At 42.7% G+C, this 27,192-nt stretch overlaps 1 protein-coding gene across 5 annotated transcripts; it reads right to left on the bottom strand.

Moving 5' to 3' along the window:
• Positions 1 to 264: 264 nt before the first annotated feature.
• dennd1a (DENN/MADD domain containing 1A) lies at positions 265 to 26,876 on the bottom strand. Of its 5 annotated transcripts, none has more exons than XM_056404274.1 (23): positions 26,741 to 26,876; positions 22,073 to 22,137; positions 18,551 to 18,594; positions 18,266 to 18,315; positions 17,527 to 17,646; positions 16,591 to 16,660; positions 15,536 to 15,616; positions 14,542 to 14,595; positions 13,657 to 13,767; positions 12,470 to 12,570; positions 11,885 to 11,930; positions 11,691 to 11,792; positions 11,482 to 11,607; positions 11,206 to 11,307; positions 10,355 to 10,442; positions 9,944 to 9,984; positions 8,844 to 8,915; positions 8,689 to 8,745; positions 8,285 to 8,461; positions 7,117 to 7,181; positions 5,988 to 6,125; positions 3,737 to 3,983; positions 265 to 3,614 (listed from the first exon to the last, which is right to left on the bottom strand). In XM_056404274.1, exons 1-23 carry the CDS (start codon positions 26,755 to 26,757, stop codon positions 2,553 to 2,555), a joined length of 3,036 nt encoding a protein of 1,011 aa, XP_056260249.1. In that variant the 5' UTR covers positions 26,758 to 26,876; the 3' UTR covers positions 265 to 2,552. The 5 variants fall into 5 exon arrangements, with proteins under 5 accessions (XP_056260249.1, XP_056260250.1, XP_056260252.1 ...); XM_056404275.1 differs by having other exon boundaries at positions 8,309 to 8,461; XM_056404277.1 differs by lacking the exon at positions 5,988 to 6,125.
• Positions 26,877 to 27,192: the final 316 nt, after the last annotated feature.

Genomic DNA, 27,192 nt, shown 5'->3' with positions numbered 1-27,192 from the left:
TTGCAAGAGTCAGTTGTGGAATTTGAATCAAGTGAAGCTTTGTATTTTCAGCAGGTGCAGTGAGAGACTAGTCACCACTCTTTAATCAGTCTTAGAATAAATATAGTGTCATCTGTACACGGACACAACAGCAACAAGACCTGCACTGCACTTTGTAGCATTTAGGACTTTTGGGCGTTGACCCCACACGGACGCCCCGAGGTGTCCTGGAGAGCAGTGAAGGCTGACGAGGTGTGAGAGCTACACAGGTTTCTGCTGCTGATAGAAAACTGTGAGAACCTTTATTTCTGCTTTACGAACAGTGGACATCATAAAGCCTACAACTCATTCGCCATCACTGTCATCACACACAGAGTAATGCTGGACTAAGGCAAAAACGGACAGACGGAAATAGAGTGCATATGTCAGCAGAATCCTTTAAAACAACAGAATATACCATAGTGTTTCCAGGTCCCCACATATTTAATTTTTTTTAAATCAGACAGAAAGGTTTAAAATCATCAGGGACAGTCGAGTTTGTTGGAGGCAGGAGGTCGATCATGAAGGCCACAAAACAAAAGAAAGAACAACAGCACTGTGCATGAAGCTAAAACATCAACAGGTGAGCTAAATGACTCTGGTGCACCATGGTTTGTAGCTGTAGCATGATGCTATTAGGATGTTAGCTGACTATAGCAGACTAGCTACTGGCAATAAGACAAGCTAATCATAGAGGCTGACATCATTATGCTGTTGTGTGACGTACGTCCTCTCTCAGGAAATACTGCGTGCTATTTAAGTCACAAATCTATAACTGATCTACACTGAGCACTGTGACGTGTGGTGACATGTGAGGGTGCTGTGCAAAGAAGTGTGTCAGCAGATCTTTTAGCGAAGTGGCAACAGGCTGAGAAGTGTTGGCATCTGAGCATCTTGAAGCGAGGTCGGCGTTCCTCGGTAGAGGAAAATGAAAATGAAACACAAAATATCCAAAATTCAGACGAGTGGAGTCCAAATGCTGTCGGGCCGGGGTGACGGTCCTCACTCACTCTCCATCTGTTCTCCAGACACAGTCTGTCTTCAGCAGGTCTGATAGTAGTAGGGAGGGGAGATGTGTGTGTGTGTGTGTGTGTGTGTGTGTGTGTGTGTGTGTGTGTGTGTGTGTGTGTGTGGCCTTCCACCACATGACCGTTCCTACCTACAGGACAAGGAGCTTCTGTTGCAGTTAATAACACATTATCTCTGATTAATCTGCACATTTGTACAAGAGAAGAAGAAAATCATGTCATTGCAGTCCAGAACAAAAACAGCACAGTAAACAGTTCATCATACATCAGTGCACCACACACAAACTGTGTTTTGGTAATAAAAGTGATTTTAAGTTTCAGAACTGTTCAGTCCTGGTTGATTTGGTTGTTTACTAGTCAACAACATCTGTTGACTGACTTCCGTACAGTTTATTAGAAAACTGTACTAATGATCCATTGTTGTCCTTTGCATCATGTCCAGTGCATAGTGTCAATCTACTGTCAGTCCCTTTTGCATTGGTGCACAATGTGAATCCTGCACAGCACAGGCAGACTCAGAGGTAAACACAGAATGTAAGTACATTCAAAGGCTGTTGCCCAAAATCTGCTCAAGATCAACAGAATCAACGTGAAGACATGATTTCATGAAAATCTTAAGGATTAGAACTGTAAGACAGCGAGCGGTCGCCACTGCCTCTGCCGCCCCGCGACATGATGGTTATACACTTCAGATGGATGGCAAAGAAAAAAAAGGGGCTGGTGGAGCAGGTGACTGTTACCTGACAGGAGCTTCAGCCATCCTTTCCTTACAATACCTTTTCCTTACAAGAGGTTATAATACGTCCTGTGAGCAGCTACGTCTTCAGGACAAACTGGAGGCTACAGTGAGGAGACGGGCCGGGGCTAGCTGGTTAGCATGCTAACTTCAGTCGAAGAAAATAGTTAACATTGGTGTTTCTTCTAGACTGGTAAGTAAACAGCTGCTAATGCTAACGCTAGCTATGGTTCAGTAGCAAAACTTACATATAGCTCCTTTAATGTAGAGGAAATGGTGAGCAATATTACACCATTAACATTAACCATGATCACTGCTGCTGAGGGGGTGTACGATTCCGGGAACTCAGATCCTCCAGCATAATCTTTCTTTGCATGGCTTCTCTGGTTGCCATGGTGACACGGTGAGTATCAGTAGGACCGTACATCCAGGCTCTACCTGCCACTGCTGCCTAATTCAGCAGCTGTTTACTGCCTGAAAGCACCTGTAATGTTGCTGGTAGCATGTAAGGGAAACAATTTAAGCTTAATTAGCTAATGTTTTACCATATTTACTAACTCTGGTGTTCACTGCTTTCCAATCCATGATCAAAACTTTGCTGATACATAACCTGAAGTAAAACAGAACCCACAGATGTTTTAATCTTACAAAACAAACTCAGAGTGTTTCAGAGCTAATGTGTCAGTAACTGCAACAGAAGGTCCTGATACAGTAGTAAGGGAAGTCTGCGTAGTGACAGAGACGAGCACCTCAACACATATTCACAGGTTTTAGTCAAATGTCTCCCACCTCCTCCGAAGGTCCTCCACCTTCTTTTTCTGTGGTGTTGCGGGCTTGGCCATAGTCAGCAGGTCCCCGAAGGGATCCTGACTCTTCTGGCTGTCGCCCTCAGCACGAAGCGGCTTTGCCAGAGGGTTCATGGCTGTGGGGGGGGCAGACATGGAGTCTGCCAGGCTGGAAAGGGCGTGATTGCTAGCAGAGGAGGGAGGCAGGGAGGTGACCGAGGAGGGGAAGGTCGACTGGAGCAGTCCGTAGCTGGGCGGCAGGGTGGAACTGCCCGGTGAATGCTGTCTGTAGAGCCCTGGTAGTGTGGAGAAGGACTGTGGCTGCTGTGGAGTGTGTAGGTAGGAGCCTGGTGGGGGCCCACAGACTGCACTGAAGGGGTTCCCCCTGACAGTCGGTGAGTAGTGCATGTGAGAGGAGGTGTGCTGCAGAGACTGGGCAAAGGGGTTGAGTGATATGTGAGGGTGCACCGGGTAAGGAGGCAAGCCCTGTGGGTACGACCTGGGGGGTAGCGTTGGTTTGCAGGAAGAGGACGACATACCAATATCTACCCCGTCATGTAGTGAAGTGGAGCTGGTCTCTGCTGAGATGTTGAGGGGGTCTAGAAGGCTAATCAGATCTATACTGTCCCTGCTGGGCTTCAGCAGGTCTTCATCTGTAGTCATGCTCAGCGCTTGCCTGAACTCTTGCCCCCCTAATGTAGTCCTTCCCTCACTGGCTCCTGCTGCTTTAGAGCGTGACTGGGCCACCGGTGGCGCGAGGACCGTGCCAAGCTCGGGCGTCTTTCTTCCGTGTGGACGTGGAATGGTGATGTTGCCGGGGGTGGAGGGCTCCAGAGGGTCGGGGCACAGGCCAGAGATTTCACAGCTTGGGGAGTGGGCTTCTGGCTGCACAGGAAGCTGGACAGACGGAGGTCTGTCACAGGGAGGGGGCGCACAAACAGGCAAGGCGGTTTCATCCTGGCCTACGCTCCACAGCTTGTTGTAAGGGTTGGAGAGCTTGAGGCCCGGCAGCGTTCGCGAGTGTTCGCCGACACTCAGGTCCATCCGCTGCAAACACAAGAGAGCATTCAGACTGAGGTTTGAATCCATCTTACACCTCGGGGCCAGATCTGGAATCTGGACCAAATATTGTCTTTTGGGAAATAACACTATGAAGCAGAACATCTGACCTGGTAGGTAAACTTGGCTTGTAGCTCCCCAGGGTCTTTGGGGGTCCTCAGGTCCTCGAGGCTTTTAGCCAAGGTCATCGGCTGGCTGTCGGGCTCGTCGTGGCAGCCGAAGATATCGCCAAGCAGGTTGATGTTGGAGAACTTTTCGTTGACTGGGCTGGGGGGGGCAGTGTGACTCTCTGCCCCAAAACCAGGATCATCCCCTTCTATCAACTCCACCTCCTTCAGGGAGCGGTACGGCTGTGGCCTGCAGGGACAGTGTGAGTCATTGTTATTCACTTCTCTCACTTCATGGATCAAAACACTCAAAAACTGAAAAAGGACCATTGACCTTTTAGCAGAAATATAGATGGACCTCATCTTGGCAAAAGATGCTTTTTGAAGTCTAAAGTCGTGGGTGTATGGTTGACACGTCTGAAAGACTCTCAATGCTTTTAAAAGTCCAACTAAAGGGGGAACTGTGGGGATACACTAAAAGCCTGTGGTGTCAACAGGTTATGGGAGAAACCTGAGCTTTCTATACTGTTTTATACTCATGGTTGACATTGTGCTTCAACCCAGTTTACATGCTGACTGTAATACAGTAAAATGCATGTGCATGCAGGAAGTGGTGCGCAATATGGATAGAATCTTTTTTCATATACAGCGATGTATATGACAAATATGATACATCTAATCTTCTTGAAACCATTTACAGTTAAAACAGCCTGGGGTCTGTTTTCTGCTGATCCAGTGAAGTGATGATTGACCCTGACAGATCTGGAAACTTCATCCTGTTGATGTGAAAGTTTGCACCAGCAGACCTGCTCACTAACCCTGATACAACCAGAGATGTTAAAGGGAGAGCTGGTGGAAATATTGTCACCGAATCTGGTGAAATGTGGGCCAACCAGGGGCCAACTGTTCAATAAATATATGAATTGATGAGGAATGTATCCATCATGCCGCACCTACAGCTGCCTCCTACCCCAGCTCTCACAAGCCATGACTTAGGTGTAAGGTCTGCACTGCAGCATGTCTACACTGAAATGATCTTGCTGCAAATATAAAAAGACGGATTCACTGTTAAAATGTATTGATCCTGGGAGCGTTACCAAGAGGGACACGCCTTCAAGTCCACGACCACACATGGGAAAGTGGTGTATGGGAGGGATTTGCACTGGTGTTATTTAGTCCAGGTTATTATGCAGGTCTGTTTGGTGTGTTATCTCCCACATAGCTAAATTATTATTGTGTTTCTTCTGGTTCAATATACGCCCGGTTCCTCAACCCAAGTCCGGCCCACATACAAGCACGACTGGCTGCTTCCACATCTGGACTGATTCTGGTGCACACTCTCGGCCACCACTGGAGGATAACAGCCGGAGTCAGTATATGGGCCAGACTTGGGCCGAGGACCCGGGCACATGTAGGACCAGAAGTTTCATTTTGCTGTGGATCCACACAACGTGCTGTACTAGGCTTTGTGTTAATGTGGCATGTTGGCCCTGTAATGGTACGTCACAGGGGCGGCATAACTGTTTTTCACCGACAGTGGTAGCTGTGTATGGAGGAGCAGGAATGTCACAGGAAGAGTAATGAAGCATTTCCATAATTTCATATTTTAATAGGCATTAAAGATAAATTGTAAAAAGAATTTATAAATGAACGATCCATCAATGAATACTTCAGATTTAAAAATGGATTTGCAAAAACAGCATAAAACATTCATTAAATAAATATTCAAATAATTCATATTGTATTATTTATTCATGAATTAATAAATGTATTTTTAAATTTCTTATGTAATGAGAGTTTTATGCTGTTTTGTGAATCCATTTTTAATTGTTAAGTATTTAATGATGTTATTCATTTTTCATTTATAAATTCTTTTTACGATTCTTATTTTTAATGCCTATTAAAATATGAAATGATGGAAATGCTTTATTGCTTTTCCTGTGACATCCCTGCTCCTGCATATGAATGTGCCGCTCCCACTGACACTTGCTTTTATACATAACTGATAGACTGGGGTCAGGTTGGGTTTTTACATTCTGACGACCTTCATCACAAACACAACAAAACAAACTAACAAAAAAAACCTAATCCCAAGATTTCCCTCTACAATGACTACAACACACACACACACACACACACACACACACAGATTTCAATGGAAAAAAAGAGTTGATTTGAGAAAAGCTTATTAATGAGCCAACAGTGCAGAGCCAGAGAGAGAGAGAGAGAGAGAGAGTGAGAGAGAGATGCGTACAGAGGCGACCACTCAAAAGGGACGGAGAAGAGAAAGCTGTCAGGAAACCCAGAGATGGAGTCCTCGTCGTACTGGAGCTCGTCTCCGGACGAATCCTCCGAGAGAAAGACTGTGTAGTGACGAGTGGGACGGATAGAGCTACGGCGAGGAGAGGGAAAACAACAGGAAACACACAGCTCGTTACAGGTGTGTTAATCAAGTCCAGAAACAGGAGAAGTAAAGAGAAGGAACATTAAGAAAAGGAAGATTAGTGATAACAGTATCAGGTTTTATATTTACTTACATGCAGTGTATTAGTGTTATAGATCGTTATATCATGTGATTTACTGCTGAATGTGAAGTCAGTTAAAAAAGGATTAGTGGTAATTAGACCACGATGACACAAACAAACAAACCAATAAACAACATCTGTAAATGCTGTACTCAAACACTTTGATTCAGCTTGTTCCACTGCAGCAGCTGTTCACAGCTGGAACACAGTTAACACGGCTCTTTAACTGACTTCAGTGTCTGCAAACTGTCGTGAGGAACGTCACTGAGGCTCCAAATAAAACTCATCATTTCATTTTTAGGTTTTAATCTAAATCATCTTGAAGTTAAATGAAGCATCTGAAGATTTTATCTGAAAATGTGGTTTCAGTAGAACCTGAGGGGAATAAAATAATGTTTTCAGAAAACTTCATGAACTTCACTCACATTTACACCAAAGTTAAATGGTTCCAAAATGAATGTAGACCACCTGCTGCCCCCGAGACTCTGCTCAGCAACTGCTGCTGTACTGTTCATCATCATTATTATTATTACTTTACATCTCTGTGGAACTTGCATTGTGCTCCTTCCTCCTGCTCGCTCTCCTCAAAATACAATATCCAACAAACAGCATGAAGCATCACAGCCCCTCTGAGGCTTTTACTGTGAAGGAGCTGCAGTGTTAATCTTAGTGTAATTAACAGAGACGTGATGTCCAGGAGGAACACACTGCCTTTTCTTACTCAGCTCTGCAAACTATAAAGAACCCTCCGAGCAGTTTGACCTCAGAGTTACTGCACTGACTCTCAGAAGTGTACATGTCATTTCTTAAGAACACACAGACAGTGGGACACACTGGATGTAATGGAGGGAGGCTTACTGGTCAACGCTGCTTTCCAGACTCACATTGCTGCTCGGTCTCTTCAACAACATGGGGGGCCGCGCCTGTGGAGGGAAATGAATAAGATAAGAAAACAGGAGCACGTTATTGGAGTAACCACCATCATCAGCTTCTCAGTGAGGAACATTTTAGATGTGTATCATGTTTGTGTGAATCTGGACGTCCAAATCAACTAAAGAGGACTTAAAGCTACTGTGAGGCAGGCAGCCTGAGTCTGAGCGAGAGCTACAGGGGAGAGAGGAAATGTGACCAAATGTGCGCAGACAATAAAGAGATGTGTGGAGGTCACAGGTAAGAGTGAGGGGAGAGAGAGAGAGAGAGAGATAGCACAGACCTCTCTGTATTGTACGGAAAAGTGATTACACTAAACATGTGGGATTACAAAGGTGTGACGCCTAGCAACACTAGCATCTGGTTATACAATATGGTAAGCTGACAGAAAAGGTGAGAATTGTGATGGATGATAAGTCCCAGGTAAAAACTACAATCACCTCACTGTTGTTGTATCCCTCCTCCACTCAGACTAGTTCCAGGTTACATCCTGTTTGTCCAGAGTCGTATCAAAATTGAAGCATTTGAGTGAAATTGTCGTAATTGCTGAGTGAAGTCTTGAGTAATGGCACTGTGCCTTTGACCTTTGACCACCAAAATCGAATCAGTTTGTCCTTGAGCCCAAATGAATGTTTGTGAAAAATTTGAAGAAGTTCCATCAAGGCGTTACTGAGATACCGTGTCCACGAGAATGAGACGGACGGACGAAGAACCTGAAAACAATATACCTCCGGCTCTGACTGTCACTGACGCTGAGGCATAAAAACATCCATGAGTGAAATGAATGTAACATCCAGAGACCAGAGAACCACAGTGGCCACATTAATATGGGAAATATGCCCGGTTTAAATGAACTGGAATTAATGCCTTTTCAGTAAAGGGATTATCCTTTTAAACACTTCTTTTGACGCTTTCTTTGAGTCATAACTCTGTCAAACATGATGCACCGATTACTCTTTATGATGATGTCACTACATCTAATGTCAATCCTGAATAATCTCCACAGATCCACTGGGAAGGAAGAGAGAAAGAAGACAAGAATGTGGAGTGGGGTGTAGAAAGGTGCAGAAATCTGAAGACATTTATAAATTTATACCATTTCAGGATCATTTCTGCCAACCTGTCCGAAGTGCACGGTGATTGGCCTGTGGTCATCCCAGGTGTGCAGTGGCCCCTCCCTCCTGACTGCACCGGTGGAGGAGGTAACGCCCGCTGAGCCGTCATCATCGATGACTGCGGATCCTCCGGTAGAGAGGCCGTTCTCCGCCTGCTCCTGAAGAGGGGGGACACAGGGAAGTCGAAATGGGTGAGAGGGGTGATGACACTGCAGGGGGAGGGGGAGGGAGGCTGCACGCCGCGGCTGGGGTGGTGGGGTTCAGTTAAGGTAAGTCAGGGTGATGTTTAAGGTATTTTTTGTGAGAGAGAGACCAAGAACTGTCACTTCCTGTGCTGCTGTCACCAGAGTAACAGTGTTTACGGCAACAGAGCAGAGCCACTTACCTTCTGCTTCAAGCGGCTCTTCACTTCCTTTATACGCATCTTAGCGTGATCCTTAGCCTGTCAATCAAACACAGACAGAGCCACATCACTGCCATGTTCACTTCTACCTGACACTTCATTCTCTACCTTCCACCAGGATCCATGGACGTGCTTACAAACTTGTAAACGGTCTTCATGGCCGGGTTTGCCTTGGTCTTCACTGTGTTGAAGATAGCCCCGCCCCCTTTCTGTGAGGAAACATCAACACAAAACTTAGTGACGGGCACATGGACGAACTGGTAGGTCTGACGTGTGAAAAGTCTGTTCTCACACAGCACACGGATGAACTGTACAAGAGCATGAAGTAGATAGCACCACCTAGAGGCGGCAGGATTCATTACAGACACAACACTAGAGACTTTCACATCACAGACGTGTTTCCGTTATTCAGCCATTTTAATTAGTATTGCAATGATACACACTCAGTGACCACTGCATGACTTTTAATCACTTTTAAGGTTCCTTCTGACATCTCACAGCTGCTCTCCCCTTATGACCAAACGCACTGCCTGAGATCCTCGTCTCAGCTAAAAACAAAGGCGCCCCCCCACACTTTAAAAACATACCAAGTTTAAAACACAACTAATTAATACTTGTATTAAGCAGCTTTTAATTGTTGACTGTTTTTTTACTTTTGGTTTTATTTTCTTTTGTTGCGTATTTTCTATTGATTTAATAGTTTTAACATATGTATTTGTAATTCTCCCTGTTATACTTGTCTTGCCAATTCACACTTTACCTCTGTTCTCTGTGTCTTTTATTGCTTTGTTTTGAGTTTTGTTTGTGCAGCACTTTGTAACTCTGTTTTGAAAAGTGCTACAAACACATTCAAATATAATGCAGTCCCCAACAAACATGTTGTCTAATTAAACAAAAACGGGTCATTTCAAGCTTCATCAAAGTAGAAGAGCTGTTGTCCTGGACTGTATTAGACTGCATAGGTGTACCTAATAAAGTGGTCAGGCAGTGCAGGTCCCAGGAAACCTTTTCCAGAATTAATTGAGGTTTCAAAAGTAACTTTGCATTCTGGTCAGAAGTTGTTGAGATCTGTTTTCCTGGATCAAAGTGGTGGATCGATGGACAGACATATGACCTGCACTGACATCACTGGTTCCTGCTGTTAGCACCACAAAACCAAGTGGCAGAGAAATCCCTGTATTATATTCTTTAGAGTCACATGCTGTGTGTGTGGGTTACAACATTCAGACCAGCTCACCTTCACAGTGAACAGCCACTGGTGGTAGGTCTTGTCACTGCCTGTGGGGGGGGGGAAGTCAGGAAAATAAAAGGTCAACATCATGGTGCTGGGTACAAGCTGAGAATGTGGAGGAGTCCAGTCTGGACTCTTCTGATGAATGTGAGCTGTCCATCTATGTCTTGGGGGGTTACAGTGGATACTTATCAGGACAGACACATTTCACTTGCATTTATGATAACCAGTAATAATGAGCAGCGGTTAAAAGATGGCAGCTGCATGAGGTTATCTGCATGATCTGTTTGTTTCCATGCCAAACAAACACAACAGCGCATTTATCATGTGTCCTCTGTTATTTGTGTGATCCTCCTTTAAATGAATAAAACACAAGTTCTAGGTGCTCCTCAGTGTCTGTGCTCCTGTTTGACTCACCTGCGTATTCACTCATGTTGATCTCCTCCTCGAAGATGTCACTGAAACCTTCCCCCGAGTTCAGCAGGTCCAGACGGCCGTCAATGAACTGCAGGGAGAAACATAATGTGTGTGAGGCCGCAAGACGAAGGGTTAAACAAAGATGTGCGAGTGTGTGTGTGGGAGCCTATAGTTGTGGGGTTCGACAGCTTTGTGGAGGCCGCACAAGTTGAAATGGCTGTTTGAGGGTTAGGGTTAGAATTAGGTCAGGGTAAGGGTTGAGGTGAGGCATTAGGGTAAGAGACTCGGTAATGCATTCTGTCAATGACAAGTCCCCACAAAGATAGCTGTACAAACATCGTTATGTCAGGTTTAAACCATCGTATTGACCAAACCTTACTACGTGAAAGGACTGGTTGAAGGTTAAGACTTGGTTTTAAGGTTAAGGTAAGGGTTAAGGTCAGGCTTGAGATTAGGCAGTTTGTATGAGACATCTTTGAGATGGAATTCAGCATATGACCAGCAGGGGGCAGAACCAGTAACTAAGGCAAACATACTGCCAACTGATACAACAGAAGATGACACATTACAAGTAGCGCCAACTGTACGACATGGTTTACACTTCCTGTCTCCTAAGTGGGTGTGGTCATGATTGATCAGTCTCATACTCTCTCTTTTCCCTCCAAAACAGTTCGATAATCATAAGAATAATAGTATTATTATCAGTTTGGACTTTTACTTCATAGTTGCATGTTCAGGTCCCTCTAAACTTCTGCAGTTGGAAAGGAAGTTTATCAGTGACCTTAGAGGCTTGGAAATGCATTATGTCAACGAGGGCGCTGACAAGCATAGACAGACAGTCAGCTGAGTACCTGTTTGAAGAGCTGCAGCTGAATGGCGTTCTGCAGGAACTGTCTCATGGCACTGGAGCGATGATTCACAAAGGTTTCTTCATTAAATGTTATCGGCTCTCCCTGAAAATGAAGGAAAACACAGCAACTGTCAGAGTACACACACACACACACACACACACACTTCTGATCCAGTACCCAGCAGCCCAAGCCTCTGCCAGTGTGCCATCAAACCCACAGCCACATGAAAGCATCAATCCCAACTGTACCGCTGTCAGATCTGCAGCGTGTACTGACCGACTCTATCTGCAGAGCGTTCCTGTAGCTGCTGAACAGAGCCGCCTGACTCTTGAGGAAGGCTCGAGCCACGCCGTCCCCCGTTGTCGTGGAAACCTTCTTCAGGCGACTTTTTAAAGACGACACCTGTGGGACGGCAGGTCGCAGACGTCAGACCACATCAATTATCTGAGACTGTTTACATCCATGTGTGTACAGCGGTTCCTCACCACATCGTTGGGCAGGCTCTGGAGGTCGTCAAAGGGGGTTTCCAGGGTGTTTGTGTCCACATTCAGGACCACCACATCATCCAGAGCCATCCCTCGGACTTTCTATGAGAGCAGAACATGACATATTGACAATCGACTAAAGACACAAAGTCAGTGTGACTGTAAAGACAGGTGGTTCACCAAGAGTCACCTACCTCCATCAGGCTGGAATGTACTCCGATGAGATAGGGCATTGGGGCACTGAAAACAAAGAGTTAGAGCCATTGTTACAACATGTATATACAAGGTTCATAGATGGGTCTACTCTCTAGGTCTTAAGCTAAGTGTGTCACACCTTGCTTGGCAGATATTAAATCCTGGATGCTTAAGAGCTTAACAATGAGGAGAAACTGTTGACTTTGCCTTTACAGTAAAAAAACAAAAAAAAAAAAAAAGAAGCAAATCAGGAAAGAGGACGACATCTCACTAAAATATGATGAAATCCACTTGTAACACTTATAGTACAGAAATAAAAGGCCTGTCTCTGATAGGACAGAGGCCTCACTTTCTCTGCAGCCGAGATCAGTGAAGAGCCACTCTGTGAGAGTTACTGTTCATGCTTTAACTTCAGCTCTGTGTCATCACGTGAAGAAAAGCTGAACATAATATAATTTTCATCGTCATAACATGCAGATAAATCAAATATAAAAGCAAGTTCCTGTGACAGACGGGGTTCAGTGGTGTTTGTGCAGATGTGCAGATGTGCTGTGTGTGTGTACAGTGTTGGACAGCGGACTCACCAGCAGTAGTCTAAGAGATGCTGAGGCAGGACAGGAATGTAAACATGTTGCCAGTGCATTGGATACAACATGGCTGCAGACCCATGGACACAAGCTGTTAACTGTGGACAAACATCAAATACAAGATGTGTGAGGTTAGATTTTATATATGCAGTTATTTCAACAGTTTAAATAAAATGATCAGAATAAAAACCTACATCAACAAAATATTATGATATACGTATATACAATGAAATGTGTTAGAGTGTACGTTATTACAAAATTCATTTCCATTATATCAGACTTTATCACAAACTATGGAGCCCAGCAGGCGTCACAGAGAGAAAATCATTTATTTTCTTCAGTTCACTTCTTCATATTTATTTTTCAGTTCCTACATTCATACACTTCCTCACTCTTCTACATACAGTCATGATGCAAAATGTTCCTTGTGTTAATATGTTTCATGCTGTGTTCTGTTCATTCCTGTGTATAAATTTGAATTCAAAAGCACCAAATAAATAAAGATTTTGAGTTTGTGTTTCTTTCTCTCCGTGACACTTTCTGGGCTCTGCAGTAAATTCTCACTGATGCTGTGAAGTTGACAAAAAGAAAAAGTGTACTGTACATAACACATTACTGTTACAACTAATGTGCAGAATAAATCACTGTATAGGCCTCTTCATACTTTTGCAGCTCTTCATATGCGAGTATCCACATTTAATAAATAACGTTGCATTTTTGGTTAATTATCTTTCATTTTATTTGAACGGATAAATAGAAACTGACCCACTTAAAGTGGACAATGGTTCTATTGTCCATTAAATTGCTCATTGGTTATGATGATAGAGCAACTATGACATCAATCCCTTCACTAAACACAGTGACATAAAACTACATAAACCACAAAATATCTTCACGTTTCTAACAAAAACTGTAAAGCCTATCACTCATTTATATTTGGATATTGTCCCACATATCAATAGATATACTGACTTCAGTTTTTATAAAAGTTCCAACTCTGGGATTTACTCACCCCGACCTTCAAGTCTAAACATGACAAAACATTTTCTAAACTCTTTTCAGGGAGGTCACGGGGTAAATGTGTAGTCCTGTTAACTGTATTTTCTAATAAACCTACTTATTTAAGAGACCAACATGGACAGAGCTGTAGAGGAGAGAAGGAAGAGGAAGTGGACTCTACTTACAGTGCTTAGTTTGCTACAGCAGATGAGGATTCGACGTTCATAAAGCATACTAGCGTACAGATGAAGCATGTTATTGACATCTACTGCTACAAAGTACTCTGTTAGGTTTCTCTGCAGGGGTCAAACACAAGAGGAGAGAAACAGGTGAGTTAGTTGTGAAGGTGAAGACCAGCAGAACCTCAATTCAGCATGAACAGTATCAACTGGTTCAGATCATAAGACTCAGTATTACACAGAACAGTTTACAACAGTAATGCATCATGTTTATAACAGGGCTGCAAGTTAGGAAAAGTACAATTATAGTTCTCATAATAGGTCAAATGTATGACTCTTTATCTCATTATTAATATTCACCAGGTTAAAATGATAACTTTAGAAAATGATATGGTAACTCTAGATCAGACTTAATGGTTCATCATTTTTAAAAAGTCCCATTTGATATCTGATCTAATATTGTCATGTATTTATTCATTTTGTGCTCTTACACATGTTTCTGTGAAAATCAGTCAAAAGTCTGAACACTGTAGGTTTATCAATAATCTACATTTTAAACCAGCCCTCCCACTGGATGAAGACTAACACTGTGCTCTTTGACACCAGACACATCCATTCACACTCCTCCAGTATGTGTCACAGTATCTTAGCTCGTAAATATTTAGCTTCACAAAAATAAACTTGCAAGATTTTTGGTTTTGAATGTAGCTGCACTAATGATGGACAGTTTAAAAAAAAAAAAAAAAAAAAAGAACGGTGAGTTTCTCCTCAGTCAAATATAAGGAAGTTCAGAGGTGTGACTGCAACATCTTTCAGCATCGTATCAGAGTTGCGTCCGTCAGGAAGTGATGAAATCAAACAAAGGGCAAGAGAGAAATAACCAACACTCACGTTCTCAGGTATGCTGGGGAGTTCCCTCGTGTCAGGCACAGTGAAGAAGGAATGCTGGAATAAAGAGAGTCAGCAGTATGAATGACATTCAGGACAGACTGTCTGATGTGTGGCCTTTCATTCCACCTTAAAGTGTGACAATTTGCTATACTATACTATAACAATACTTTCATCAATGTGGTCAGAAACACATTGTATAAAGCGGCCAGTTTCTAACATAACACGAATCTTACTATGACAAACAAATTATTGACAGTACAACACAAAAGAAATGTAATATTTTAATGGATTTGGCACTCGTATTATTCGTCTTACTATTGTCTCATTTTGGGGATAATCATGCTCTAAGTCTTGGAACTACAGTTCACAGGATGATGAGGATTGTGGAACGTTAACAGGAAGTATAATGCCGCCGTGGAGTCAGTAAGTTACTGTAGATGTGGGCCCCACTTTTTTAGCCTATATTTGTTCATATTATGAACTGGCACAGAAACAGTAGCTGATTTAGCTATTAGCAGCTCCTGTTTGCAGTGCACCCATGGATGTACAGACAACTGTCACTGTCGTCTTTTTCTGTGAATTCTAAGCAGATTTATGGACATTGATTCATGATGGACATCTGTGACAATGATTTCCTTGGAAGTGTAAGTCACTCTGAATCTATAAGTATGTATGTATCTGGTTGGTGCAGGGTTTTAAAGCAGCTTTTATCCTCTATGAGCTGTGTGAAACAGCCACTGCAGCAGTTCCAACTGTTGGTGAGCAGCCAAATCAGCTCTTAGCTACAACAATTAGCTGGGTGGAGGTGCACCTCACAGTTTGAAAACCTCATCTATTTTGGTCGCAGTTTGTACTTTAAAGCTAAAAATGTCATCAAGTTTCTGATGTTGAAGAAGTGATTCAACCATCAGTACATTATCATTTTTCTATGGGAGGAAAACAGACTCTTGCAGTGCCTCTAGCTTAAAGTGAACTCAGCTGGAGTCAGACTCACCACACCAAGATGAACCGGGACCCCCGGCTCAGGGATGGGGAGCTCATGTAGTGATAACAGGAGCTCCTGCCACTGGCTTTCCTGAAGGATATGGTAGAGCCAAAATTCACACACAGTCACGTTTTCATGCAAGACACACAAACTTCACTCTACATAACTCCAACATAAACACAATGACAAGCTGCAGTTTGCACAGAATAATTACTGCAAAGTCATTCCAGACATCTCTCAGTCATGTTATCATCACACAGCAGTGTGACTGATATTCTGCTGTGTCAGCTTATGTTTGTGAAGAAGCTTAAACACTGACATTAACATTCAGATATCTGTCCACACTCCCACAGATACATTTGAAAATGGCTTATATGTGTACTTTATCAGTGTTATAAATATATCAATTAAAACTAGGCTTGTCCAATATTCCATTATATTGAATATTGCGATATTTCCTGCCATGTGTTTTTGTTTTTTGTTTAGCTCAGTCTGTCTGAGTCCAACCCTCATTTCACTGCTTTACTTACTGTACATTTAAACCTTGTGACATAAATAACTTCTGTTTAGTGGCAGCATTGCTTATACCTGAAACATGAAATACAATAATACAATGAAATTGTAGATAAAGTTTTTTGAAAAACCCACCCCTTGGCCATCATATGTGTTAATTGTGTGTTATAATTATATTTTTCACATAAAATACAAAAGATAAACTATATACTGTAGGATAAAATTACATGATATATCACAATATTTGGGCTGGATTGTATCAAGATATTAAATTTTGAATATCACCCGAGTTTAATTTAAACAGAAACTAGCAGTCTGCTCTAGTTCTCCATGTCTGAAGCCAACTTGACAAAACAGGGGAAACTCTGGAGCAAATTAAATTCACAGAAACAGAAAGAAAAGTTGAAATTTAGCTCAAAAGCAAAATGCTGATGAGAGCTGACAAACACTTGCATGTTGAGTTCAGTAATCGGTCAACAAACCAACCAACAGACTGAAGTCTAGAAATCTGATATGACACAAAACGAGAGGAGTCGCCCGCCCTCACTCACCTGGCCTTTGATAGTGTAATCTGCCAGGATATTAAGCAGCTTGTAGAAGACTTCAAACCAGGGCAGGTAGCTGAGAGAACAAGAAAGAGTTTGTACTTTTACAAAGCGTAACATCACATTGTGACTAATGGCACATCTGTTAAATCTGACATCTTCAGAACTGTAGTCAGCCTTCACTCTAAACCCAGAATCTGAGACATTTATCTGGTAAACTGGTCGTTAGAGGAGTGATTGGTTCCTTTAACGAGCTCATGAGAGTTACTGTTTCACTTTAAAATCCTAACGCTGTAAAAGGCTCCATCTCTGCTACTTTCTCTACTTGTGAAACAAAGACACACACACTCACGCACGCATGAGTGTGGCATGTGGCACAAAGTAGGGCGGGGTCAATGGCCCCTTCCTTACTTCCAGCTAGGGAGATGTTTGACCTTGCGTATCTTTTGTTTATCAGTTCATCTGGTTTCCTTTTCACTCTCCGTGATTTCAACTTCGATTTCCATTTCCTGTTTTAAAAATCTTCTATAGATATGGCAATAATATCGTTATCATGAATTCTTTTGGTCTCAACACCAGCAGCTCTACTTCCAACACCCATAACCCTGGTGCCCTTGCTTGGACCACATCCATCTTTGAACCCAGCCCAACTACACACCTGAGAAGTTAGTGACTGTATCTTGTTGTTATGCTATTGTGGTGACAAGAGTCTGTCCACAGAAGGAAAGAAAAAGAAAGAAAGAAAGAAAGAAAGAAAGAAAGAAAGAAAGAAAGACAGACATCCGCCAAGTTCTCAAAACCACCTCTGTGGTACTTCCTGCTATAAAGGTCTCTCTAGGACCACATTTTGCTATGATCTCACATACACGCGCACACACACACACACACACACACACACACACACACACACACACACACACACATACACACACACACACTCACCTGAGAATGCAGTAGCAGGTGTGTGCACCTGAGGACAGGCGACAGAAACCAAATCTCTGTTTGCTCTCAATGTCAGTCAAGACAAAAGTGAAGTTCTGTCCGACCTGGTTGACTGTCAGGCTGCAGGGAGAGAGAGGTTCAGAAGGCAGAGAGAGAGAGAGAGAGGGAGAGGACAAACTTTTAATCACAGCCCTGCAGACCAGCAGGTTCTGTCCTCTTTGTAGAGGACAGCTAGGAGCTCTTGAAAATCAGAAACTGAAGTTTGATTTACTGAGGATCTGCAGACTGATAGTGTGTGTCCATATTTACTCTGGTGTCACCCAGTAGACTTGGGTTAATTGATTACTGTTAATTGATTTTTCATTGTCAACTAACCACTGTGGCAGAGGCAGGTTTCGCTGTGACTGGATGGAAGGACAGAGTGCAGTGAAACACTGAGGAACTCTGAGGCTCTTTCCTCACCCACACCACTCTGGTGCCACAGTGGGGATGTGACACTGACAAACTACACAGCTCAATATTTATGGCATCTCACAGCATCTGCACTCACCTGGCAACATATCTGACCTACTGTTGTATGAAAGACGAGTTTTAAAACCTCCAAATGTGCATCAGTATAACAAATGATGGTGCGCCTTTTAAGACACCGTCACTACAAGTAGTGTGTGTGTGTGTGTGTGTGTGTGTGTGTGTGTGTGTGTGTGTGTGTGTGTGTGTGTGTGTGTGTGTGTGTGTGTACCTGTCCATGCTGAAGGGGAAACAGAACTTGGGCACAGTCTGAAGAGTTTCCTGTGGGAAACAGATGAAGGTTAATAAAGAACAGTAGTTACATGAATTATCATGGAATGCACTTCCATTTGTAACATAAATAAAAGAGTGTACACATCATACGCTGGTTAGTGTTAGGCCTGTATACAGAAAGAACTACTACCCTGTTTACGTTATGTGGCGGTGCTACAGGCTGAAGAACTACAAATCAGCTGTGAGGAAAAGAAAAGGTAAAAGGAAGTACTGTATTCCACACCTGGTCTGTGTAGTCTTCAGGGAACTGCCTCCGCACCTCCGGCTCTGTTAGAAATGACAGACATGAAGTGAGGGTGTACAAGTGACTAGGATCTAACAGAACACATTCAATCAAAATTCATATCCAGACAGACAGGTTCAAGAAAAACTAGAATCACCTCCTCATGGTTTTCTGCCTCCTCCAGTAAGACTAGTTTCAGGTTACATCCTGCTTATACAATATGAAACATTTGTGTGAAATTTTGTTATAAATGCTGTGAAGTCTTGAGCAATGACTAAAAAGTGTTTTGTACCGTGGCCCTGAGAGCTCAAATTCAGAAAACATCAAACAAACACGCTGTACATTCAGTCCTACAACACAACGCAGTGTTTCTAGGGGACACTAAGAAATGATGAACTTGATGTGTTTTCTTAGGTTGCAGTGTGTTGAGCTCTCAGGGCCACCGTAGTTTTTTGAGGTCACACTGACACCACCAAAGTCTAATCAGTTCGTCCTTGAGTCCAGGTGAACGTTTATATCAAATTTAGAGAAGTTCCATCAAGTCGTTACTGAGATATTGTGTACACGAGAATGGGACATACGAAGGGACAACCTAAAAACAATATGCCTCCGGCTCTGACTGTTGCTGGTGCTGAGGCATAAAAACAATAAATGAAGTTCTGATCATTAATTAATCAGCCTGATTAAACCTCAATCTGAAGGATACCAGCGTTGTTCAGGAGGGATCAGGAAGTCCCATTAAGTACAGTGGAGAGATTCAAGAGGAGGGTCAGCAACTAGCACCAGTGACTGGACGTAATCTAGTCTCAGTAACATGACCCTCTGCAGCCACCAGACCAAACTCAGGCTTCATGCTGGCCAGTATGAGAGGAGTGCTCCAGTACAGGGCCTCTAACCTGGAAGTCTCACAGGAAAGCAGAGGAAGCAGTGGCCCAGGCTGAATCCCAACTACAGCACAGGGTGCTCATGGGAGTTGTGGCAGGACAAACATTTTGCCTAAGCAGTGGCACAATGCTTAGGCCATAGACTCTAAATAAAGATGGGTGTAGCCTCTGTAATGTCACCCACAGGTTTTTCTGAAGAGTGGTTTTGAAGCTCAGAGTGAGCTGCTCCACTGTCACCATCTTGGCAGTGTCTGACTCCGCCCCTAACTCCCAGCTAATCCAAAAATGGTCAAAGATGTGGGGTGTGGGTGAAGCCGAGACTTCATTGCATACGCTCTACCACCTGTCACTCAAAGCGGCCCGCCCTCAATTCTCCATAACTTTAAGCGTTAATAAAATGTAAACAGGTGAGTTATATAAACAGTTGTCATGAAGGAGGAAATTAAATCTCGAGACCAAAACTGTTTTTGTACCAGGCTGTAAACATGTTTATTTGTGCTGTAAAGTTGGACATTGTAACATGGGAGTCTATGGGGACTGACTCACTGCTGGAGCCAGACTCTAGTGGTCATTAGAGGAACTGCAGGTTTTGGTTGTTCAGTGCTGGCTTCATGTTTTAGCCTCGGAGGTTGATGCTTGGCTATGGCCAGGACCAAAGCAAGGAGAGGTGAAAGGTGTGGGCATAAGTCGAAGAAGAACAGTCCAGCAGGATTGGCCTGAGCTGTGATAAGCAAAGTCCCACCACATCTACAATGGACTACCAAGCCCTTCCCACTTATTCACCAGGCCACAGATGACACACCTGCTTTCCTGCTCTGCCAACAGACAGGGATGTTATAGCACATCATCAGCTGCTGCCCTAAAGCCATGGGAGAGGGTCGCTATTGTTGGCATCAGGAAGGAAGTAGCGGGGGCCATCTGCCACGAACACCACCAAGTGCTTCCAGCCAGCAAAGACTCATCACACTTGTCAGGACAATACAGACGACCTTCAAACCCGACAATGTTGCACGGTCAGAGTTAAAGAAGGAAGTGGTGATATTGGAGCTCACTGTTCCCTGGGAGCCAATCAGAGGAGGAGGACCAAGTATGAGGACCTGATAGAGAAGTGTCAGGGGTGGAGTTTCCAGAGCCGGTGGGTTTTTGCGAATAGTGTTAACTAACCGTCGTTGATCTTAATGGAGTTGACTAAATAATAACGACTGGACTATATTTGAATTTTTAATGATAACCAATCATTTCTATGACGATTTGAGAAAACTCTCTGTGGTCAGAACAGATGTAGATCATTCTTATTTTTTTCTAAAAATCTGTCTCAGTTGCTGCATGTTGTCTCCAGCAGGAGGAGTCAGTCTTGAGCTTCACTGCAACATGCTGAGAGTCACACTGACGCCTCATCTAAAGAGTGTTTGCAAATATGAAAAGGTTTCTAGAAGATGTCAAGAAATGTCAGATATCATCCCACAAATTAAAAGAGAGAAACAGCATATTGTGGGGAGCATAAATAAAACCAGACTAAGAAATGCTGTGTATAACTCCCATTATTAATAATAATCCCATAAATCCCAAAAACATATTAATAACCCCATTATTTCTTCAGTGTGCAAAAAAACTAAGTGGTGGTCTGAAGTGATTCCTGTTTTAAGAATAGCAGAAGTCAGATTGAAGAAGAACTGTGTGATAAAGACATGAACATGGGATATTTAAGACTGAACAGGAAACGACGAGGCACAAGTCTCCAACAGGAAGACGTTCTTAGAAATAAAGCCTACAGTCTCTCCTCAGTACCCAGGAAATGAGTCACATAGAGCAGATTTAAAAAAAAAAAAAAAAAGCCTCCGACAAAGACGAGATCAACCTCCAACCAACCTTATCATGAGCCTTAATCCAACTGTTCGCACCACTTATAATGAACCAGGGTCTACTTGTGACCCCAGTTTGAGGACTCATCTGAGGCCAAAATGTAGAACATTTTCACATCAGGGGGGCCTCAGTGGCTCACCTGGTAGAGCACATACCACAAAGGCTTATTCCTAACTGCAGTAGCCCAGGTTCCAATCTGACCTGTGGCGCTTTGTTGCATGTCACCCCTCCCTCTCTCCCAGACTTTCCTCTCTCAGAATAAAGGTGCAAAAAATATTTCACATCAAAAACTGCAGAAATGCCTGAAGACAATGAATTCAAATTTGAGCATCCAAGAGTCTGAGACACACAGATCAGGTGATGAGGTGTGATCAGGTGATGGTTTCTCCCTGATTGCTCAGTTTGGTGAGGCTGCCAGCTCCAGGAAGAGTCCTTGTTGTTCAACTGTGAGACCTTCAATGTAGAAGGACAACCATCACTGCAGCTCTACATTGATCGGGACTTTATGGCAGTGACAGTTTGTAAAGAAGCAGCTAAATGACTGAGACTGAGAGAAAACAGAATCTCTGGTCTGATGAGACCAGGACTGAACTGCTGGGCCTCTACACTAAACGTCATGTCTGGAGGAGACCAGACTACAATTGGTTGCTCCCCTGGAAGTAGAAATGCAACACGACTTCACTCGTGTAGTATAGAAGCCTTGATGGCTTATTGCTTATGATCAGTGTAAAACAGAAGATGAATGCAGCTGTACCTCCAGCCTTCACCAACTTACTGGAGCTGTGTGTGCCTGGATGGGAAACCTCCAGATACGCCTCAAACGTGGACTCCGGGCTCTCCCTGGAAGAGAGGAAGACAGATCATCAGTGTGGTCTTCTCATGTTATGGAAATACTTATCATTTACATTTAGTCATCTGGCAGCAGCTTTATCTAAAGAGACTTACAGTGAGGTTCACCACTGAAGCTTCAGAGCAGTAGAGACCTCGGTGTAAGAACTAAGCACTTATTTTAAGTTTTAAGTTTAATTAGTGAAGGAGATCAGGTGAAGTCCACAGTAGGAGCTAGTTAGACATGTGGGGGTGTTAGAGGTGTTAGAGAGGAGGTGCTCTGTGAAGAGAGGAGTCTTCAATAGATGCTTGAAGACAGAGGGACGCTCTGCTCTGATAGACTTTGGTAGCTTGTTCCACCATCAGGGAACCACAGACCAGAACAGTCTGGACTATTAAATATTACATATATATATATATAATATATATATATATATATATATATATATATATATTTATTTATTTATTTATAGTGGAGCCTCCCACTAAAAAATATATTTTATGACTTTAATTAATTTAACAGCCAACCAGTTAGGTTGTTCTGCCAAATATTTATTATGACTGAACATTTGTCATTAATTTGAAATTTTCAGCTCCATAGTCATTCTAATATTTAAAATGTGTCAAAGAAGAAAACTATAAGTGCATCAGGGTTTTTAACATCAGAAGTAAAGTGAACTTCATTGTAATGCCATAAATTAAATAATAATAATCAGTACATCACATGCACGCATTAATGCACAGTTGCACTGTGCATTAATCCTGGCTGTACTGCTTGTTTCACCAAGTTCCCAGCTCCTCTGTCACTCAGTCTGCAAAGAGGTGGTGCAAATGCAGTTAAACTGAAAATGGAGTGATAAATTATCAAGTGATTTGATCCATTTAGAGCTGATTTGATTAGAATAGATTGAAGATAGACTAAATAAAGCGTTATATAATTGCAGTCCATTTGCAATATGATGGAAACAGAGCCCTGTTTCCTCATTCTGAACACACAACTGACCATTTATCTTTTCAGGAAAGTGGCCTCAAGGGTGGAAGTAACAAAACATAACTGATAAAAATGAATATGAATTAATAAAGTGATGAAATGTATGTGAAATGAAAAACACAGTGATAATTGATTTGATAAAACTGATAGACATTTTATTTGAAATATTTATTTGAAATGCATTTTCCCAGCAGAATACTACTACTACTACAACTACTACTACTACTAATAATAATAATAATAATAATAATAATAATAATAATGATAATAATGATAATAATCTCTACAAAAACAATAGGTTCTTTGTACCCTCTGTCAGGGACCATTTGGGCCCCGACCTTTGGTGCTGTTCCAAAACTTTTTTACTCACACAGTGTAAGTGCCTTACTACAACGGAGTGTGAAAGCCACATTGAGAAAAAAAAACTAGCCTTAGTATAGCTGACCTATAACACATTGATCAAAATACATAAATGGATAATAGATAAAACTATTGCATGATTGTGACATGATAATCATCATCATCCCGCTCCCATCTGTAAAAGATCAGAACAGGAACAGTTGAGATAGCAAATAGAATCATATGTGACTCCACTCATCCAGCTCACCCTCTGGTCCAGATGTTACCCTGCAGGAGAGTCCTTACAGATCACTGCCTTCACAACTTCTCCCCACTACAATCCAAACCTCAAACTCCACCACAGCTGGTTATCACCCTCTGGTCAATCAGTCAATGTGTATATTAGAGAGTTTTGATTGTGGCCATCAATGCTGTCAATGAAATTACCTCTGTCACTAATAATAAAAAGCATGCCCAGTCAAACATGACCTTTTATCTCTTTCTCAAATTAAATCGAAGGCAACTGGACTTATATTTGTCTGTGGAAGACGTTTCGCCTCTTATCCAAGCGGCTTCATCAGTTCTTATGTATTGGTCTCTCTAGTCCGCACTAGTCTGACCACGAAAGTGGAGTAGGACCCAGGTATTTAACCTCTTGTGGGTGGGTGGGTCCACCAAAGTACCTGTGAAAGTACTGGTTTCACCTGACCATTGTTGTGGTCTCATGTGGACGACCACAACAATGGTCAGGTGAAACCAGTACTAGTTGTATTCTTTCTATTCTGTGTTCTGTATTTATTTCACAAATAACAATTAGCCTATTATGGATTATGGATGTATGGAGGTTCTTGTCACTCGCAATACTCTACATGCCTGGCCTGCTGTTTCTGCACCACAGCTCCTGCTCAGCTGCTGCTCAACAGACAGATGCTGCACAAACAGTCTACACCAAACTGACTGCTGTCAGAACCAGCAGGACAATGACCCTAAACACCAAAGTAAATCTACTACAGAAAGAAAATCCACCTTCTGGAGTGGTGCAGGCAGAGCCCAGACCTGAACTCAACAGATGCTGTGGACTGAGCAGCACAGCACAGCACAGCATACTGCACATCTAACCTGTAAATATCTCACTGTATAATATAAATTATAACATTTAAAAAAATAAAAATAAACATACAACAATTTCACACACAGCATACATCTTGCTGTAAAGTATGAAAGTGAGGTATGTTGCTTCCAACGTAAAACTCTGTGCTTTTACTGTAAATGAATAAAAATAAGTTTGACAAAAACAATGTGCATTGTGCAATATAAGAAAAGACGTGCACTGTGCCTCTGTAGTCTCTACTGCAGGACTTTGCCACATGTTGTTGGCGTGGTGTTAGCTGTAGTAGCAGGAGAGTTGTGAGTAACGCTGTCTGCAGCTGGTGTGCTGGCTATGGGTTTACCACACACACGTTACAGGTATATTAACGCCCAAGTACATTTGCTACTATTTGTTTGTCTTTTTAATCCGTCAGAATGAGGCCGTCCGCGATTGATAAACTATTCTCTACTCGCTCCCCTGTACCTCTTGGTTCAGCTAACACGCAGAGACTAAAAGAAAGAGAGAAAGCGGGAAAGAGGGAGGCACATGGTGTTACGTTAGGAGATGTGGACACAGTGGATACTGAACAATACTGAAGTCAGTTCTCAATGGTTCTCAAGTGGTCAGTTAAGCTGCTGCAGGTATGAGACAGCTGAGGGAGAGGCAGAGGCAGCAGGTCACAGTGTGGTGAGAGCAATGTCACAGGAATATTAAATAAATGCAAATGTTGTGTTAACGGTCACACGTATTTGTTGTTGGTAACGCTAACTAACGAACAAACCTACAGTCCTCTACTGTGCCACTTTAGTCTTGTAAAAACAATCTAAACAACTAGCTCTCTCTAGTTCTCACTCCACTCTGTGAATGATATGTTTGTGTGCACTCTGGATTCCACCATTGTATTGTTGTGCGTCCATGAATTTGGGGGGCGGAGCACTGAAGGGAAGGGTGTTTTTTTTTTTTTGAGATCAAAATATCTACGACTGAGATAAATATCTACAGTTTCTCAGACTCTCAGATTTGCTTATTCTACCTTTAACTGTTACATATGTTCAACAGGTTTAGTGCTTACCAAATGCATTTTCTCCAATGAGGCATGGAAGTTGTACGACATCATTTGCTCTGATAAATACTTTGGATTTTTTTATGGCCAGTCATTGAATAGTGAAAAATGGGACTGGAAGCGCTGCAATTTGAAATGTTTCTGTTCAATATATAATTGAAAGTAACTACTAAAGGTGTTTACTTTATCTATTCTTTACTGTGATTCTGCTGTGAACATCAGTGGTTAAAAAAGGGTTTATTGTGTATTTTATAAATGATTAATGATTGTTAATTGTTAATGATTAACATAAATTGCTTAAAACCCCTAATTGGGATGTTTGACCTACAACAAAACGGGTTTGATGAAACACTTTTGTTAATTATCAACATGTCCCACACAGCAGGCGCGCCATAATATGACCCTGCTGACATGCTGATCCTGACATGTCATTGTCTGCATTCTGCAGAAATTTTCTTACTAATAGGATTTCTTCAACTTTCTATGACCCAGTTCTGTCAAATTGCTTGAGCAGTGTTACTGCCTCTGTGCAGCTAAACGAAGAAGTTCTCTGCTTCATAAAGACCAAAGAGTCTTTACTGTGTTATATAACTGGGATGGTACAGATGTGACAGTCATTTTTCTGCAATTATAATAACTCATGAACAACTGACTAAAATTGCTTAGTCTAACAACACCTAATGACAGTTTAGCCATAGATCTGTAATATTGACATGGTGTCAGAGGAATCATTAGGCTACAGTTAAGCACAAGGACATCTGTCAGACCCCTGCATCTCTGCTCTGAACTTCAGACCTGAAAACCGGCATCATGTTCAGGATGATCATCTGACACAGATACCATGTTTACACTGGCTGTACATACACAAATATGTTCCTAACTCACTGCAAGTCATCTCTGTCTCAGCCTGTGACAGCCTGTAGAGGACTAGTAGAGCTCAAAACCATAAGAGACGTAAATGCATTGTTTTTCCGGTCAGTACAGTGGTGAGCCTCCAGTGTTTTTAGCCTGTGTCGCAACAAGTCAGGGCCTCGCACTGTACTGTATCTTTCCCAATGACTCACAGGAACAAAGCTAACAGAGCAGCGGGCCGCTAACAGCCTCCGATAAACGGGCGGGTAAACATTCTTACTTTATTCGGGACCCCATCCTTATTCCTCGCCCCGCCGTCGCTGGCAGCCGATATCAGTGCGCAGACGCGTCTGTCCGGAGATGTTTTTCTGATGCTAGCCTGTCACACAGAGCTCTACTACGCCATGGTGTGTCCACACGCGTAGATCACGCTCTGCCTCGCGCAGATCTCTGGGACTTGTAGTTCCATTGTAGAGGACGGGTGAGTTTGTAATACGGAGTAACACAGCGAGAGAAACTACAGCTCCCATGATACGTGTGCTGCCGACGAGTGGGTCGCGTGATAAGATTCATGCCTGCCGTTACTTACCCGTTACTTACCCCAGTAGCGGTTAATTGAGGTTTTATGGGTGATTAATAACCAAAAATGTACTTACACCAAGGTACCACCAGGTAATAAGAACTTATTTGAGGTTCTTTTGGGAAGCTCTACACACACACACACGGACATAT

This window comes from Seriola aureovittata, chromosome 18, assembly GCF_021018895.1.
Source record: "Seriola aureovittata isolate HTS-2021-v1 ecotype China chromosome 18, ASM2101889v1, whole genome shotgun sequence".
Lineage (NCBI taxonomy): Eukaryota > Metazoa > Chordata > Actinopteri > Carangiformes > Carangidae > Seriola > Seriola aureovittata.
The sequence above is the reverse complement of the archived record's forward strand: the minus strand, read 5'-3'. Positions and strand labels throughout refer to the sequence as shown.

Excerpts from the sequence above, each read along its gene's own strand:
- dennd1a (XM_056404274.1), bottom strand. Across the intron at positions 11,931-12,469 it reads CATCTCTTAGACTACTGCTG|TGCCCCAATGCCCTATCTCA; the intron begins GTGAGTCCGCTG and ends CTTTGTTTTCAG. Across the intron at positions 6,126-7,116 it reads CTGGAAAGCAGCGTTGACCA|CTCTATCCGTCCCACTCGTC; the intron begins GTAAGCCTCCCT and ends TCCTCGCCGTAG.